The sequence below is a fragment of the Engraulis encrasicolus genome, chromosome 18 (assembly GCF_034702125.1).
Source record: "Engraulis encrasicolus isolate BLACKSEA-1 chromosome 18, IST_EnEncr_1.0, whole genome shotgun sequence".
Lineage (NCBI taxonomy): Eukaryota > Metazoa > Chordata > Actinopteri > Clupeiformes > Engraulidae > Engraulis > Engraulis encrasicolus.
In genome coordinates, this window is record NC_085874.1 from 14065313 (window position 1) to 14084386 (window position 19074).

The 19074-nt window shown below is 43.3% G+C and overlaps 1 protein-coding gene across 1 annotated transcript in view; it reads left to right on the forward strand.

Moving 5' to 3' along the window:
• Nucleotides 1–19074, forward strand: part of LOC134469054 (mannosyl-oligosaccharide 1,2-alpha-mannosidase IA-like) — a 250878-nt gene that overhangs the window by 43850 nt on the left and 187954 nt on the right. The window contains exon 2 of the mRNA XM_063223072.1: nt 782–878. Coding sequence (XP_063079142.1) covers nt 782–878 — 97 coding nt within the window. The remainder of the gene's footprint in view (nt 1–781; nt 879–19074) is intronic.

Sequence of the window (19074 nt, forward strand, 5' to 3'; positions counted from 1 at the left end):
TGGAGTCAGCGTTTGCACTGCAAACACATGGGGACAATAAAGTTCTACTACTAAAGTAGCTAATGACAACCTAAGTAAAATCCTCAGTGTTGATTCAACACTTAAAGAGGAAGACCAAAACTGTTACTATTTAATTTGGCTCTCCAAGTGGCCTAACAGTAACACTGGAAATATACTATGTGTATCTACATTTAGGCCTAAATCAGCATCATGAAATCACCCATCTCTGTATCCCTCTGATGGATTGCCGCTGTCCAATGAGATCATTTCTCTGTCGTAATTGCGAGTGTATTTGACTTTCCACGCACAGAGTTGAATCTGATTATTCAGATATCCTGCTGACACTAACTCAGTATGGGGAGGACGACAACAAGACATAAATAACTACTCTGCAAGTGGTGATAGTTAAACCTAAAATGACAGTGAAATATGACTGTGTATGTTGTAAACGTGGTGCTAATTCACCTGCTGCTAACGGAAGGGTGGTCTTAGCAACTGTTGTTAACAGCCTGCTGATAAACATCAGCTAATGATTTCTCTCAATCACCATGTTTCCCTCGAACTGATTGAGATCCCCAAAGAGGTTATTCGAGGACCCCGTGTTAAAAACCCATTCTAGCTAATACATCAGGGTGCTCCGCATCCAGAGAGCTTAATTTGATGATTGCCAACTGATTGTTGCAGCAGGAATTAATTCTGTGAATAGGAAAGAAATATGGCGACAATATGTTAATGGTGCTTGGGCATTACAACCTCTGCCATCCTGTCTCTTGCCCTCCAGATGATGCAGTTTGCTTGGGGCAACTACAAGCGCTATGCCTGGGGCTCCAATGAACTTCGGCCCGTCTCCAAGCAAGGACATTCCAGCAATCTGTTTGGTGAGTGTCACCTTTAGCTTTTTCTAATATACACACGCACACACGCAGACACACACACACACACACACACTAAATTACTGCCAAATACGATTTGTGTGACCTACTGCTGTAAATATGTTCAATGTCATGTCCTCGTAAACACACAATTATCGTCATCAACTGTTTTACTGTGTTGCATCGTTTGCTTCAATCAGAATAAACCACTTAGTTTGCTGAACCAACAGCCTCTGCTATTCACCAATATGACATGCACATAGTTATCACCTCACATGCTATATGAAAAGTTGATTTCCTCAATTAAATTTGTGCCATTAAGTTTGGTAGTTTACGTTTGACATGGCACAGTTTCCACCGAGGCGCATCAAACAATCTCAACAAAAATATTCGTGTTTGCCATCAGCAACGACAGTCCCCTTCCATTTTGTCGGATCAATTCATGCCTACGTCTGCCACAGTTAAATGGCACACCGAATTAAATTATATCCTGGTGGATTTTTAACCCGAGCCCCCCTGCTCCTACCCACTGGTTCCTAAGAATAAGGCTTTCTGTATGCCTCACACAGCTGAGCGAAAATGATTGCGTTGGTAATTCTCTGCTGAAAGGTTAAACAGGCATAGCATGCTAATGCAATTCTATTCACTCGGTTAGCAGAGTGTTTTGTTTCCATGAAACTTTGGATGGTTGGAAGTGAACAGGATTTTTTTTTTTCTGTACAATACTGACGGCAGCGTTTTCTCATGATCGGTGGGTTTTAATTGGATGGAAATAGACTTAATTAAACATGTAATCCTTTCTAATCCCTAATTGTATCTTTCTTTCATGCTTTCTCCCCTCTCTCTCTCTCTCTCTCTCTCTCAGACCCTTCCTACTGTTTGCTTCTTTCAACTCACTTTCCAGTGGTTTCCTCCCCTCCCCTCCCCTCCCCTCTTCTCTCTGCCGCGTCTTATCTATAGCTTTCCCACTCTTCTGCTTTATTCACCCTGAACCCTGACTCTGCATGCTAGTTCTCAGGAGTGTAATTACTGCAAGGCCACTATAACGTACAGAAAATAAAGAGAGGCTACACAACTGTACACCTACGATAATGCGTCATATGGTTGTATAACACTCATGATGATGATGATGATGACAACAATGGTGATGATGATAGTTGGAATTACTTACTTGGTGTCATACCCTCAAACAACAACTAGAGACAAGAAAGACAAGAGACAAGAGAGGGCTGGAGAGGCCTATAAATACAGATAAGTACTGTAGGGTCTAATATAATATCAAAAGGAAATTGATCTTCATACAGTCCTGTGTACTTACTGTAGGCAGCGCTTTGAGCCGTCACAGTGTCAACACAATATGGTTGACATGAAATGTGTATTTGTACAATTAGTGCCATACAACATATTCTCATGAGCAGGGCTGGATGAAGATAGCCCGGACCCCCTAGGCTACAGGTTACTGTGAGGCCCCCTGGAAGGCAAATTTTGCAACAAGTGTATATAGACAGTGTCAGAATTACGAGCTAGGAATTAAGGATAACATGTCTACCAACTGTGGAGAGGAATATTACGTAAATATATTGAAAAGTGCACTCAACACGACTGCAGAATTTTTCAATATTGCATCTTGTCACAATTCTGCAAGTTTTCACTTTTGGGCAATCAGGGCCCCCCTGGCACGGGGGGGCAACCGCCATTCCGACATACCGCCATTCGAAATAATATTTAATTGCCAATCCAAGCCATTCCGTGTCATTTAAACATTGTTGCACGTACTTAAAGGTGCGTGAACAACGTTCTAACTCTATTAACATTTGCAACAATGTTGCAACATGAGCGGAAAGTGGAGAGAGTGACAGCGCAATTACAGGACTAGTGTATAATTTTGTCACAGTCCAAATGACTTTAAAGGTAGGGTCTGAGATATTTTAAAAACAGTTCCTGCAAGCTGGAAAAAATGGTTCCTGCAATAAAATTTCAATGTCGGAATGGCGGTCTGTCTGAATGGCGGTATGTAACCCCTGGCACGTGGGGTCCCTAGGCTGCAGCCAAAATAATCCAGCCCTGCTCATGAGATGTGTATAATACAGTGCCAGGTTCGGCACCATTTTCATATTGTAGATTACGCGGTTTGTCATTTCTGTGCCTAACGCCATCTGGACATGTCTTTTCAGACAAAACATAGCTGTGGTTAGGGTTAGGAATAGTTTTGTCCTGGACATAGGTTCAACTTTTTCCTGGTTAATTTGCAATTATTCACAAAACTACAGCACTAAAACAATTAGTGACTGGTTAGCGTTAGCGAAAAAGGTAACACTTTATTTTAGGGATACATCTATTAGCACTAATACATACAATGTTAATGCCTGCATAAGTAACTTGTTAGGCATGTACTAAGCAAACACATAAAGTAGAATGTGAAAATAATTGTGAAATGTGAAAAGACGTTATGACCGCAATTTTGTGAGCCCATGTGTGCCGTATGATTCAATTGGACACTGTTTGTATACCCTAGCGAGCGTAGCAAAATTGACTCATAATCTATTTAATATTTATATATTTTTTTAGGGGTCTGGCCAACCTTGTCACCACACTTGTTTACATACATTTTTGCTGTGTCATGCGCTGTGTATGCACCTTGCATACCTTGCCTTATAGCCTCACTGTTGGAGTATGAGTGACTCTGAGAGTTGCAGAGACATTAAATTATACAGCACTTTGTTATGACTTCATAAAAATGTTCCCCACTTAGCATAAATTAAGTACACAAATATATTTGACTTTTAGCACCTCTTGCCTTACCTGTGATCAGCCAAGATTTTATGATAAGATATGGAGAGTTATTAGAATACATTACTTGGAAGTTTATTGCAATCAATGCAGTCGATTTAGTCAAACATTGAAAAGGGCTGGAACCTGGGGGGTGCACACTAACACACTGTACCATGCATGTGCAATCTGTCTCAGGTTTGAATCCAGCCTGGGTCATTTCCAAATCCTACCCCATCCTTTTCTCCCACTTCTTCCCTGTCCAAAATCGTCACTGTCTTATCTCAATAAAGGCACAAACATTCAGAAATGTGCATTTTAAAAAGGGCTGAAACCATACAAATACTACAATCCCACAAAGTAATTTTGTTTTCAGAACTGTAATGCGACACACACGTACATTGCTGCAGACTATGGTCTTACCAACCGTGGGGTCGCTTCTAGCCACCAATGTCATTGACTCTCCTTGGCCCCCCTGAGGAGGTGTGCGTGCGTGCTTGCGTGCGTGCGTGTGTGTGTGCGCGTGCGTGTAGGCCCACATTCTCTTAAGTACATTTGTCCACAGGGGGGAACTGTCTATATATTATCCTCTCCCTCATTCATTGATTGTTCTGTTGATTTTCACATCATCCATTTAAAGGGGCTGGGGGGCAAAAGGATAACGGAGAACATTGATTCATAAACCATTTATTAATCCTCCCACTGTCACTTCAGCTGTTTGATTTTTCCATCATTCCATTTCCACTTCCCCCCTGTTCTCTCCCTCTCTCATTCTCTCTCTCTTTCTCTCTCTCTCTCTTTCTTTCTCATTTATACTTCTCTCCCTCCATCGTCCTCTGAGTTTGTCTTTATAGTCTTCTCTCGTTTCCTCCATCTCTTGCTTCTGGCTTCAATAAAACTTACAGCTGTCTTCTTGGCTCCTCTCTCTCTGACTCTCTCTCTCTCTCTCTCTCTCTCTCTCTCTCTCTCTCTCTCTCTCTCCCTCTCTCTTGCGCGCTCCCTCCGTCGGTGGGAATTGATGCCTGGGCTTTGATGAAGTGTCTTAATTCAGCAGGGTGAGCCAGTAATAAACACACAATCATGTCCCTTTCTATCACCCGCTCTCATGTGGCTCGCCAACTTGGGAACAGTTTGTACTCTGAAGTGTGTGCATGCATGGGGATGGGGACAAAAGTGAAAGCGAACAGGAGATACTGTTGCTACTTCTTGTCCAAGAGAAAAGAGGCAGACAGACAGACATACCGTAGAAAATAGCGATGTCTATCTAATTGGGCAACACGTCAACCACATGATGCGGGATACGACTAAATGAAAAATGAAATTAAGATAAAACAAAGCGAAATATGTTTATCTGTAACTACGTGTCTAATCCAGTCATGCAAGGAAAGTTGAGAGACAAGAATAAGGAAAGGAGAGGAATAATGAAGAAACATGAAAAATGTGGAAGAGTTGTGAGTGCGTAAAGCAACTGAGATGCAGGACAGGAACCATAGGCACAGAACTACATTACATCGCATTCCTCCTCAATAGAGTCTAATTACTGTATGTGTAACCCTGGCCTTGGGGAGTGACATTGAAGGATCCTCTCTGTGTCCCTGTATACTTAAGACTTCATACAGCATCCTATTTTTGGATCTTCAATGTAGATTGGAGGTGTTATAGATGCAGAGTGTTTCATTTACATTAAACTACAGGCAAGGACATTTCAGATAAACACTTGACAGGCTTCAAACACACACACACGCGCGCGCGTGTGCCCGCACACGCACACACACGCACGCACGCACACACACACACTCACACAGGCGTCCCTAGAGCATTCTGGTAGGCTAGTGTTGTAACCTAGATGGGAGCCAGTGACAAAGCTGCCTCATGTCTAAGGAATTGGGGAATTTTCATGTCCTTCAAGCAACAGGAAAGTGGAGCAAGGACAAGAGACCTGCTTTCTTCAGACACACACATGCACATGCACATGCACATGCACACACACACACACACACACACACACACACACACACACACACACACACACACACACACACACACACACACACACACACACACACACACACACACACACACACACACAGACGCACCAATGCACGCACATACACATACACATGCACGCACACACACATACCTACACACACAGGCATGGACAATGGCATTTCCCTTCTTTACATTTTTGTCCTTCCTTACCTTATTCGCATGTAAGAATGCAGTCACACACACACTCAGACAAACACACTCCCACACACACACACACACACACACACACTGGGCGCGGTTGCATGCACATTAATAATCCGATTCAAATCGCATTTCTACATTACCCCAATTAAAGAAATGGCATGTAGGCTAACTAAAATAATTTGATTGGAATCAGATTTTAAGAAATCCGATTAGACTATGTGGATTATCTGATTTCGGTCCGATCATCCAAATCATCCAATTCGATTACTTCAGTTAATTTAGCATGTAGACCAGACCAGACCGGAATATTCCACATTCTGTTTGTAATCGGAGTAATGCTTAATCCAATTATTAATGTGCATGTAACCACACACACTGACTGAATTTAAGTTCTAAATATGGGCTGTCGGACTGATTCATGGAGCACCGTGTGTGCTCTGGACTTTTGTTATTTTTTGGTATTATTGTGGTTGTTATTATTTACAAATACAGCCTTTGTATAGCATAATAACATATAATATTAGGGAATGACTCCACTTCAGCATAATAACATATAATATTAGGGAATGACTCCACTTCAATCATGAATATCGCAGATGCATGATTCTCTGTTGAACAATCGATCTCTTCTACTATACCCACTGTCTTCAACAAAATTATACGTGTTTTGTATGCTGCCTTTGATTCAGTCCATCCACTAGATAACTCCAGGACTCGCTGACAAGCTGTGGTCATCATGCCAGTAGCAGGGCTTGGCGCCAACTTTTTTGCTTACCGGCCACTGTGCTAGTGGTTGTCCCCAGTCACAAGCCATTTAGACTTTATCCTAGCCAGATTTGTGTGGTTTCAGTTTATTTTTCTTAACAATATTCTTGCGTTTACATTTCAAATTAAGACAATCGATACATCTACTGTGATGCGTCACACCAAATATACCATACCATATATACATAGTGAAATAATAGATTCTAAAAAGTACAAAAAGAAAGCATCCGCACACATCAGGTCTTTTTTGTGCAAAGCTTTACCTGACCTCCTAGACCTTAATCAGGAAGTTCTTTTTGTACAGAAACTTCAACTTGGACTCTTTTTGGACTCGGTCTTGTCTCGGACTCTAAACTCTTTGAACTCTGACTTCAAGGATTCAAGGATTCAAGGATTCAAGGATTCAAGGATTCAAGGATATTTATTTGTCATGTACATAGAGACACTTTCGTGTCACTTGTAATGAAATGCATGGCCAGTGCAAAACAAGTGTGCAGAAGAAGGGTGAAGAAGAAATAAAATAAAAATAAAAATGAAAGGTGTGTGTGTGTGTGTGTTCAATCAAAGTAATTAGGAGGAATTCAGTAAGCAAATGGCATGAGGAAAAAAGCTCTTTCTCAGTCTCTCAGTTCTAGCTCTGTGACAGCACAGTCGCCTTCCAGATCTCAGTTTTTTAAATAGTCCATATCCTTGTCTCGGATTTGAATAGTCTGGTCTTGGACTGGTCTTGGACTCTACAAGAGTGGACTCGACTATATCCTTATCTTTACGTAGTATACTGTTCTTACTGTCTTTACTTTAGTCTCCCTCCTCTTCTCCATTCCTATTCTTTGCCTCTCTATTCCTTAACTAATTACATCGAACAACAACCTCTAAACTATAAATTATAATCATCTTCAGAAATGTTATTGGACTAAAAAAATATTGTATTGTGTTAGGGAACCCTAATTGAGTAGATTCCTCCCCCCACATTCGCATCACAAATTACACTTACCGCAGTTGTTTTAAATATCAATTTTACTGCAAAGGTGGGACGAAGTGTTCTGTTTGTTGAATGTGAGCCTACCCCTGAATTAATGTTAACTTTCACTAAACCACTGGTAATGTAAAGCCCTCGGCACGCTTGCTGCGAGCTGCAAATTACGTGAGTCAGCGTGAGCAACCGACTGCACATGCTTGCTTTAAAAGCAGTAGACCAACCAACATGCAAAATACTGGCAGTGTCATCCAGGGGCCAGAGAGCACAGCATTGCGATGAGGAAATTGGGAACACAGACTGTAAACAAAACAAAATAAGGACTCCCCGGGCAAGGAGACGATACTGCTACTTCTGTATTTGCACACTCCTTTGTCAAAGTGCAAAGGGGAAGTATGATCGTAAATAGAATGTTTGTAATTTCGGAAAAGCTCGAGACGGTCTTGAAAAGTTGTCTTCATCGTCGTTTTCCGCAGAAGCGCTCTTATGGAACTGTGCATTCTTTCTAGCGATCGCCCCCAGTGAGTTTGAAGATATTGCACCTAACCGCAGAAATACACCAGCTGCGATCTGAGCGAGGCGAGCGACGGAAGTAATTGACTTTGTATTGAGTCGCGCGACAAAATCGATTTGCGAGACGAGCGCGACAGTTTGAAGTTGAAATCTTTTCAACTTTCTATGACGCGGTTCGGCAACAAGCCGCGACAGCCAATGACTGTATAGAGGTCAGTGACCACAGCCAATGGGAATGCTTGAATGCTTTGCCTTCTGCCTGTACGGACATACTCTAGTCTCTTCAATCGCTCGTATCGCTTGCTGCTGCACTCTGTCACTTGAATCTGGTCTATTCGCGCGGTAACGCACTTGTTTGTATCCAACGCGCGTAAAATTGACATGAATTGCGCAAGATAACGCGTTCATGAACGCATCGTGCACGCGCTCGCGTATCCTACAGCAAGCATACCGCCAGCCTAATGCAGAGCCCCCGTGGTCCCCGGACCCCACTTTGAGAACTACCGCTCTAAACAATTGCTCTAAACTGCATCCCCACTCCTGCCTGGATTAGTTTGCATTGTGGAGTGTCACACTAGCTTTCCCCTTGATTATTTTGTTATGCAGACCTTGCAGTGTTGCTATAGGGCAACAAATACAAATTCATCAGGCTACGCCAAATAGAGCGCAGGTTCACAGAGTTCACTATTAACTCGGGGAGAATTTAACAATTTGCTGTGTGTGTGTGTTTTGTTGTGTTTTGGTTGCTTTGTTGTCTCTCTGTGTGTGTGTGTGTGTATGTGTGTGTGTGTGTGTGTGTGTGTGTGTGTGTGTGTGTGTGTGTGTGTGTGCGTGTGCGTGTGCGTGTGCGTGTGCGTGTGTGTGTGTGTGTGTGTGTGTGTGTGTGTGTGTGTGTGTGTTGGGAGTGTGCATGCTTATTTCTGCATATTCCTGTGTGTGTGAGTGCGCGCGTGCGTGCGTGCGTGTGCATTTCTCTTTCAGTTGATATGCATGCATATGATTCAGCCATGTGCCCTCTGCATGCGAACCAATTTACCCAAGCGGGGCAGCGGACTGAGGCGGTACACCCGAAGCCGATCTATCTCCGCCTGCGCTACTTTAATTAACCTGGCATAATTAAGAGCACTGAAGAAGCCTTTTTATAGCTGGGAGATAGCAATGCTGCAGGATGAACTTTTGTTTTCTCTCATGGCGGGTGGGGATGGAGGTGGACAAGAGACCCAGACTGCCAGGGGTGATGCCATTTGTATGGGCAGACCATAGTCCTCTCAGATAGGGTCAGAAGGTCAGGCTTTCAAGCTGACATATTGGCTGGAGGAAAATGGAAATGGGCTAACTTCAGTTTTCATTGGTTAGTGTGTGTCAGTTAAAAGTATATCTTTGTCAAGGCAGAATGTTCCAGCGTTGTCTGAAATGAACATCCCATCTGCGACTTCACTTTTTGGCCCGGAGGGTGAGGCAAAATGAGTGTATTGAGAGATAAGTAATGTGTGAAGTGATTAGGCTTGAACTCGACCTCACTCTTATAGCTTTCCATCTTGGTCAGAGAAGATCTTGACCTAAGTGACCTTGCTGAGTAGGGGCCTGGGGCCCCTAGACTACAGTTTGCTGTACATCCCCCTCCTTCCCCCAGAGGGAAAATTTTGTAACAAATTTACATGGACAGTGTCACAACTATGACCTCGGAATTAAGGATATTATGCCTGCCAACTAAAGAGTACTAACAAGATTTAGAAATGTGTATTTTTTAATAGGCCTAGTACTGTATATCTGCAATTCTGCAATTTTTGACTTGATGGGGCCCTAGGCTTCAGCCATATCTAGCTGGTGCCTTAAGGGGTCTTACACACCAGGGCAATAAAGCGTCGCGGAACGGCCACGTTTTTTACCGGCGTCGGTGAAAATACATTGAAACATATTTGACCTTACACACCAACCGGCGGTAGTCGAGCGTCAGCGGCGCGGTAGTCGAGCGTCAGCGGCGCGGGAGCCGGCTCCGCGCCGCATTTGGAAAATAGAACTCGAGCGTATTTTTCACGCCGGCGACCGGCGGTGTCTCATTCAAATGAATGGCAGAGTAGCATGCTAGCTTTGACTGTGGGGAGGGTTTTGAACAGGACTGGCCGCGCACGCCGACGCTGTCAGTGTGAAAGGCAGAGAAAAACACACCGGCCGAAACTAAGCAGAAAGACCGTTCTGTTCCGCCTTGGTATGTTTTGGCCCTAATGAGTCATTGCTCCTGAAGTATTCCTTCTGGAGACTGCACACAAGGTAACTACAGTAATTGTGCCTCTGATGGCCCCTGGCAAGGTTTCTCACAAGGTAAGTCACAAGGTAACTAGTTGTGGGCAGTCATAGCTCAATTGCTAGTGCGCTGGCCTTTAGACTAGAGTGTTGCAGGTTCAAATCCCATTCTCACACACACTTTCATCTATGGCTGAAGTGCCCTTGAGCAAGGCACCTAACCCCACATTACTACAGAGCCTGTAACCAAATAAATAAAGGTAATACGTAACTAAATAAATGTAATTCCTTTTGGACAAAAGCATCACACTAAGTGTAATGCAAGTGCAATGCAATGTCTCTGATATCTCCTGGTAAGGACAGCTTCAGGGGATGTGGATGTGCCGCTCATTGTTATCTTGACTGGTGTGCAGAGCTACATCACATTCTGCTATTTGCTCACCTGTCTTTGTTCTTGTCTGAGGGATTACTTTGATGTAGGAGAGTATAGGAGTGAAAGGTGAGGTTGGAAGAGGGGACTGTTCCTGCCTTCACAGATAGAAGGTACAAGTTTAAAAGCCATATTCTGTGTGTGTGTGTGTGTGTGTGTGTGTGTGTGTGTGTGTGTGTGTGTGTGTGTGTGTGTGTGTGTGTGTGTGTGTGTGTGTGTGTGTGTGTGTGCGTGTGTGTACAGTATGCGTGTGTATGAGACATTTAAGTGTGTTTGTGTGCCTGTTTTTTTTTACATTGAGGGTCCAATACGATTTAATTTGCCTCAGTTATCCAAACGATCACGTCCTAGCTGTCTGACAGACAGACATACATACTGACAGGCAGACAGACAGACAGACAGACAGACATGCCTTTTTAGCACTCATTACTTTTTAAAAACCTTCTTTGCTTTTTCTTTCTCACCTCTCTTCACACACGCACGCATGCACGTGTTCGCACGCACAGGCACAGGCGCACGCGCACGCGCACACACACACACACACACACACACACACACACACACACACACACACACACACACACACACACACACAGACACAGAGAGAGAGAGAGAGAGAGAGAGAGAGAGAGAGAGAGAGAGAGAGAGAGAGAGAGAGAGAGAGAGAGAGAGAGAGAGAGAGAGAGAGAGAGAGAGAGTTCTGTTGTGCCTTCCCCATCCCTCAGGCTGTTACATCAGCACATACTCATCTCTGCCAAAGTCATACCTGCCGACCATTACGCATTTTGTGTAGCAGATACGGATTTTGACATCAAACTACGGCGCTGTCACTTCAAAATACGGGAAAAACCAATAGCAAAGTGTGTTCATGGGCCCTTATAAATTGCTCTGTAGACTTGCAACCAGACAGAGCCGTAGACATGGCTCTGCTTGCAATTGTCTCGCGCTGGCCTTTCCATTGGCCAGCAACGTGTGGGGGGGAATATTGACCAATCAGAGCGCTAGTTTGGATGTCTTCATTTGTTGTGCTGCGCTCCTCTCGAGTCGAGGCATCAGCTGCCGATAGAAAGTTTGCTTCGAAATCACACAAGCAGAGAGACTGGTTAATGTACTCCTATAATCTCTGAAACAAGTGTCCTCCTATTGTCATCATGTATTATCCATCTTGGTACTGTCGCTGTAGTTTTACAAGTGAGCACCGTCAAAATCACCGTTTCAAAGGTAAATGGACTTTGAGAAAGGTAGCCTGTATGGCAATAGTGAATTGCGTCCAGTTGCTAAATCCGTAAACTTATGATAAATAAAGGCCGAGGTCTGTCGTAATGATTCACCCAATGTTTTGCCGTATTTTGACGGCAATATGTTGTTGCTTGTTTTGATATTGGACCGAAACGAGATTACTTCCGAATGACAAAATGTGTCGATGACCGCGCTATAAATTAGCAGATTAGCAGCAAACTAAATTCGGTTTCCCTTTGCGCCGGATCATTTTTACTCGGGAAAATAAAGCGATAGTTCTAACGGTTGTGCTCGGAGTAGGTCTACATCCCTAACCTACCATGACACCGTGTAGGAATACTGTTCCCCCCTGAGTCATGGCCATTTCTGTGAACAGGTGTAACAGGTCGTGCGTCATACCAAATATACATCACTCCACTATCCGTATAGTAATCACGTATGGCAATCTATTAATAAAATCAATTCTCCTATCATCATATATGTGCCGAACAGTGAACAATAGCCAACTCATGACGGCAGATGAGGGTAGATAGGCCTACTATTATGCAGAGAAGTGAAAAAAAGAAGCGATGCCCCTCAAAAGTTACCGTACAAGAGCATTGGCCATTAGCCCCCGTCCCTCAGTAGACGCATTTTGTACTGAATGAATGCTGAAAGTGTGATTTTGATGTTAGCCCCCTAGGTAATAATATTAACCTGATATTACCCTTAGATAACACTTGTCTTTATCTTTTTCTCTACTGCTGATGCTTCTTCACAGTAGGTGCCAACATCACCATTTATTCATATTGGAATAGAAGAATCATTACAATTCAACTTTTTGTTCATAAAAATCACTGAAATGCCTCTGTAGTTTATAATCAAATTATACATTTTCCTACATGTACCTTCTACAGCCAAAAAAATAATCAGCAAATGCAGCCTTCAATTTCATACTCAATTCCAGCTCCTTAAGTGACCAAATGCTCTGTTTGGCTGGTACATAGGATAACTTAATAGCCACTTAGGGCTACTAGCCAGACTGGTGGTATGTTTGACTAGTAAGATTAGCCATATTGGCTGGTGATCAATAAAGTTAATTTAGAGGCCTGAATTCCAGCACACTATATCATAGCATTTTATTGGTGTTATGGTGTGAAACAAAAAAAAACATCTTTCATGAAAGTTTAATAAATTATGGTAGTTCAAAGTACTGTGAAGAGCAAGATAAACTATTTGCCAGATACACGGGATGTTAGGCTAAAATGCATTAAAATGCAGGAAATTGCATCTAAGAAAAGCATTTTTTTCTGGGGAAGGACCCCCCTGCCTGAATGAAGTGTCTCATATCTTCCCTGTTGACATTTGGCAACCCTAGGTGTAGGGCAGACTATGCAAAACAAAGTAGCCTCTCAGATGGGCCCGCCGGCGACCCCGTTGCTTTGCCATGCCAAGTTGTTGCGCCGTGAATTGCCGCGCCGCGATAAGTTGCTACTCAAATTTTTTTTTAAAGGTTGGCAGGTATGCAAAATGCAGACAGACTTATAATGCCCTCAATGGACATCCTTCAGGGACACCTGAAAGACTTTTTCTTTTTTTTCTTTTTTTAACTTTTTCATTTGTAAGTTTTTTCTGCCATACTCATCTTGAGCAAAAAAAAAAAACGATGGAGGGAAAGTGATGAAGTGGGAGGCAGAAAGTCGAGGGAGGAGTCAGCCATGACTTTGTACAATTCTCTGCATCCTTCAGCAGGCCTGTCCCCCTACACCTTGTGCGAAAGCCACAGGCATCTTTTTTATTTCGCCATCATGTTGCCGGATAAAATATTAATGAGTCTTGGTGCTCTGAACCCTGTCTGCCCACCCCTCCCCCCAGAAAATCATTTCCCAGTGGTATCGTCATATTTCAACATGGTCAGGTTGGCCTGACAAAGTTTGGACCCCCAACCACCCCACACCCCTTTGTAACCTCACTTGAAGAAAGTTTTACTTTATTAGGTCAATGCAGGTCAATGTGTTGTTTCTTCAACGGAAAAAACAGACTTGTGCTAGTAAACCTCCATAGTAAAATAAACACAGCGCCTAGTTTTAGTGTGGCCCCTGACATTACGAGCAACACCCTCTTGCCAATATCATCAGGAACGTCGCCTTGCATTTTAATCTCATTCTCCCTTCACAAAGCTACTTTTTTTTATTCTTTTTTTGGCTGATGGCTCCGAGCGTTGTGAGCCGAAACGGCCCGCCATCTGTCTTGGCTGGCCTCGCCTGGCCTGATGATGAGATGAGACTTGAAATGGGGGCCACTTCACCCAGGTAGCCTGCGCTGTGCCACGCTGCGCTTTTCGTCAAGCCAGTCGCTTCAGGCGTGGACGCTCATCAAGCGACAAGGGCCCTTCATTTAGTGCACTGACCTGGATCAGCTCCTCTGACTTAAGGAGAAAACACTATGTATGAGCTCTTTTATTTCTTTCTTTCTGTCTGATTTTTTTTTCAACTTTCTTTCTGGATTGTGAATTGAAAAATAATTCAGACTTTAATAATGTAGCGGTCGACATGATGAGGAATAAGAAACATGATGAATAAGAGACTTGTTTAATTTTGCAATCCATCCAATTGCTTCGTGTCGTGGACCCTCGTCAATTGACAGAGAGCCCCTCATTTAGTTCACTGACCTGGGTCAGCTCCTATGACCACCCAGATACCTAACTTCTATTTCTTTCTTTCTTTCTCTTTTTCTTTCTTTCTTTCTTTCTTACTTTCTGACTATTTTTCAGCTGGATTGTGTATTGAAAAATAATTCATTTCATTCTGGTATTGTATCAGTATCAGGTATTGACCAATATGATGAATACAAAACTGATTCATTAGTAAGTTGTAGTAGAGTTAGTACTTTCTCTTATTTTCTCTTTCAGCACTCCCTCCCTACTGTGATATCTCTCTGGGTTGTATGTAATATATGTATGTATGTATGTATGTATGTATGTATGTATGTATGTATGTTTGCCTGTACATAGGCCTGTGTCTTTTGTTTTGTCAGCTGTGCAATAGTCTTGTGATGTGATGTTATTGTGTAGGCCTATGTTTTTCTGTTTTCTGTATTCTGTTTCGTCTTAACGAGTGTTGCTCAGGGATGCAAACTGAATTTCAGTGCAAACTGACAATAAAGTATCATCGTATCGTATATCGTATCGTATCTCTCCCTCCCTCTCTCTCTCCCTCCCTCTCTCTCTCTCTCTCTCTCTCTCTCTCTCTCTCTCTCTCTCTCTGCACCACTCCATCATTTGCCCAAGCGCTACTCTGAGAATGGGGTAATCGATAGCTCGCCTGTGCTGACCAACAAGGGCACCGCGGCTTTATGGAGTCGGCAGCTCTGCCTCTGGCTCTCTGCCTTGGTACGGAGGATCACAGCAGTGGGTCAGGCTCCTGTCTCTCTGGTCCCTGTCAGCAGACAGCAGACTACACAGACTATAAAAGCACACTGTGAATCATTCATGCTCACTATCCTCAGACACACTCACTCAACAAAGGGCTGCCATATTGTATTGGCCTTTCTTGCTGGCTTCAGGCTTGTGTGAAATCCTGAACTGAATTGCAACCAGCGCCCGAATCTCAAACATGGAGCTTGGCATGGAGACTAATGACTGGGACATGCTTGCTACATCATACACATGCGTGGGCACACGACTCGAGCGCGTTGCCACACATATTTTATGTCAATATGGAGCGGGGGAGAACACCTCCCACAAACACCTGCCACGCGTGCCTCTGGTGTAATATTGACAAAACCGCGAGGGCTGATCTTCTGAACTTCCATGATAAGGCTGATGGTCAAATAATGGTGGAAAACATTGACGAGAGCCCCGTTAGCTGCCCCCTAGATGATACCTCCTGTATCGTGCAAAGTGCTCCGGGCATTCTGAACCAAGTATATGCACTTGGTTGCATGCTGCAAACCAAAACTCCACAGTTGTAGTAGAACAAAGTCAGTTTGCTTAGAGCGTTCTGTCGTGACTTTGACAATGAACGAGAAACTTAACAGATGAAATAGTGACATTAGAGGGTGAAATGAAATGAGAGTGGTGAAGTCAGTTTGCTATTACATACTCATCATGTTGAGCCTCATAATACTCAGCGTTCTGCCAGTGGAACACTCTTATAGTCACTGGAAAACTTTACTACTTATAGTAGGGTGAAGAAAAAAGGAGTCGCACACAGGCGCTTGATGCTGTTCAGTGAAACTGTATTAAAAAGCTGATAAATAAAATAGAAGCCAAAACAAAAAGTGGGATGCAAACGTATCGGGTCTAGCCCGTCATCAGTGTTCCCAAAATCCCTAATTATGTTAGGCCACTACACTACTACGACATTAAGCAGAGAATAAAATAATACAACACGACTTGGTCACTACCATTTTGTTAACCGTAAATATATAACAAGGACTATGTCTTACCCTCCAGCCTGATCTCCAAAAATTCTGTGCTCCTGGACACGGATGTTAAGGACACGAAATCCGTGTCCAGGAGCACGGATTTTGCCAAAATTCCGTGCCCCTGGACACGGAATTGTTTTCCGTACTCCTGGACACAGAATTGTTTTCCGTGATGGGCACACGGAAGTGCTTTTTATAGGCTATTACCACAGCACTGTGTAACTCTATCATTAGAAAATACATACCAAATGCTAATCCTAAACAAAATAATGCTATAGCAATTTAAGTTGTGCCCTGACAAAAACATTCCCTAACCTTAACCTGTCATTAAAGACATATTTTTGAGAAATACCTTTTCCAGTAGGTTGCTAGGCTATCAAATTCATATAATAGCTGTGCCCAGACCAAAACAATCCCTAACCCTAACCTGTCAGTAGGAAATGTTTTTGTTTAGAAAAAATATTTGAAATTAGAAAAATCCTGAGAAAACACAAGACTGTGGAAACATAGAGCTGTGGTAGTAGCCTATAGAGAGAGCACTTCTCTGTGTACATCACGGAAAACAATTCCGTGTCCAGGAGCACAGAAAACAATTCCGTGTCCAGGAGCACGGAATTTTGGCAAAATCCGTGCTCCTGTACACAGATTTTGTGCCCTTAAAATCCGTGTCCAGGAGCACAGAATTTTTGGAGATCATGTTGCAGCCACCCTCAAGTGGTCGTTTCAGAGTTCCCCTCTTTAACCGCAACAGAGGTGCATTTCTGGAAAGCGTAGTTGCTAACTATGTTAGCTACTTTGTAGTTGCAATGCAATTTCACATTGGCATCTACCAAAGTTGCTAACTGCTAACAACTACGCTTTCCAGAAATGCACCCCTGACTTGAACATTCCTTCCATACATTACCCAATTCTTCTGTTGAATCAGTCTGAAGACTGTATGTATAATGTTATCACTCCACAATGGTAATGTCGTCAGGTTATGTGGAATGTATGTAATGTGTGTACGTATGTATGCATGTAGTGTGTTTATACGTCTGTTTTGTCAATTAGTGCTTATGCATGTCTTGCTTATTATCCAATTTGCCTTGTTACCTTCCTATTATTTAATGTTGCTTCTATTACCTTGTGTTTGACAATGTTGTCAGTGTTGCAACTGTACACTGCACCTTGAGGCACCTTTTGTTTACTTTTTTTTTTACTACTTTTTAATGCATTGTCCTCTTCTTTACTCTTTGAAGGACTATGCTATCAGTGTTGCAACTGTACACTGTGCCTTACCCTGTTCTTGTTTAAATTGCTCCTTGTAAGTCGCTTTGAACAAAGGCGTCTGCTAAATACTAATGTAATGTAATGTAATGTGGAGCATGGCACATGTGCAATAGTCTTTTGATGTTATTTGTATGTCCTATCATAAACGAGTCTTGCTCAGGTATGCAAAATGAATTTCAGTGCAATCTGACAATAAAGTAGTATCGTATTGTATGGCTAACAGATTAAGCATTTTATCGGCAGTTACTCATAGTTTCATGTCATTCATTAACATATCAGTGAAGGTCATAGACGCGCCAGTGGAGATACCTGTTAAGTGGATATTTGCAAATGTCCATCTCCTATCAGAGCCTGCTCACGTTACGCCTCTTTGACAGGCACATTGATCATCACCATGGTTACGCCTCGTTGACAGGCATATTGATTGTCGCCATTGTTTCGCAGCCTTCTCCCCCCTGCGCCTCAGCCACGCCACACACCCCTTGAGTGATTTCTGTTTCTGTGCCTGTCGGCTGGTGTGTCCCCATGGGGGCCGGCGGAATGGATCGAGCCATCACCACAGCTGTGGCAGAGAGAGGTGGTGAGGGGTGGGGTGAGGAGAGAGAGAGAAAGAGAGAGAGAGAGAGATAGAGGCAGAGGCAGAGGAAGAGAGAGAGTTGAATATACGTAGAGTTGCACAGAGAAAGAGAGAGTGAGAGAGAGAGAGAGAGAGAGAGAGAGAGAGAGAAAGAGAAAGAGTTTCAGGGAGACAGAGATGTATATGAGTGTGGTGAAGGGATCCATCATGACAGGACAGTGCGAGGTGGGGGAGTTGAGGCTATGCATGGCTGCCTCTCTTCCTCATGGCAACCCCATTGCTTTCATTAGGGGGCCGAGGGCGCGATCAGTGGACACTGATGTATGGTGGCAATTTGGTCCCTCATGAGGGAGCGCTGGTCAACACCTCCTAGCCCATATTTAGTTGGAGAGGGGGGTGGAGGGACCAATATCAGGTTGGAGGTGAATGGTGGACAAGTGCAGCATGACACTCTACAACACTTTGGCTGGTTCTTCTCACTGTTTAAATGTGGTAAATGTGCTATGTGAATTAAACTTACTTACTTACACGGATAGAGATGGCTGGAAGAAAGTTGAAGGTGGCTGGGTTGGTAGTGTTCTTGTCTATATTAAGTTGGAAGGGGATGGAGGGGTCTGGAGGGACCAAGTACACCATCTACACAGTAAATGTTGCGGTGTTAATTCAACACTTAGATAGTTCATTTAAGTCCAAATGATGTCAAATCAACTCTCTAAGTGTTAAATAAGCACTGCAGAATTTACTGTGTACCCACCTGAAGATGGAGAGGAGATGGCTGGGCTGTATGGAGGGGCTGCCAGGACCAGAGCATGTGTCCATA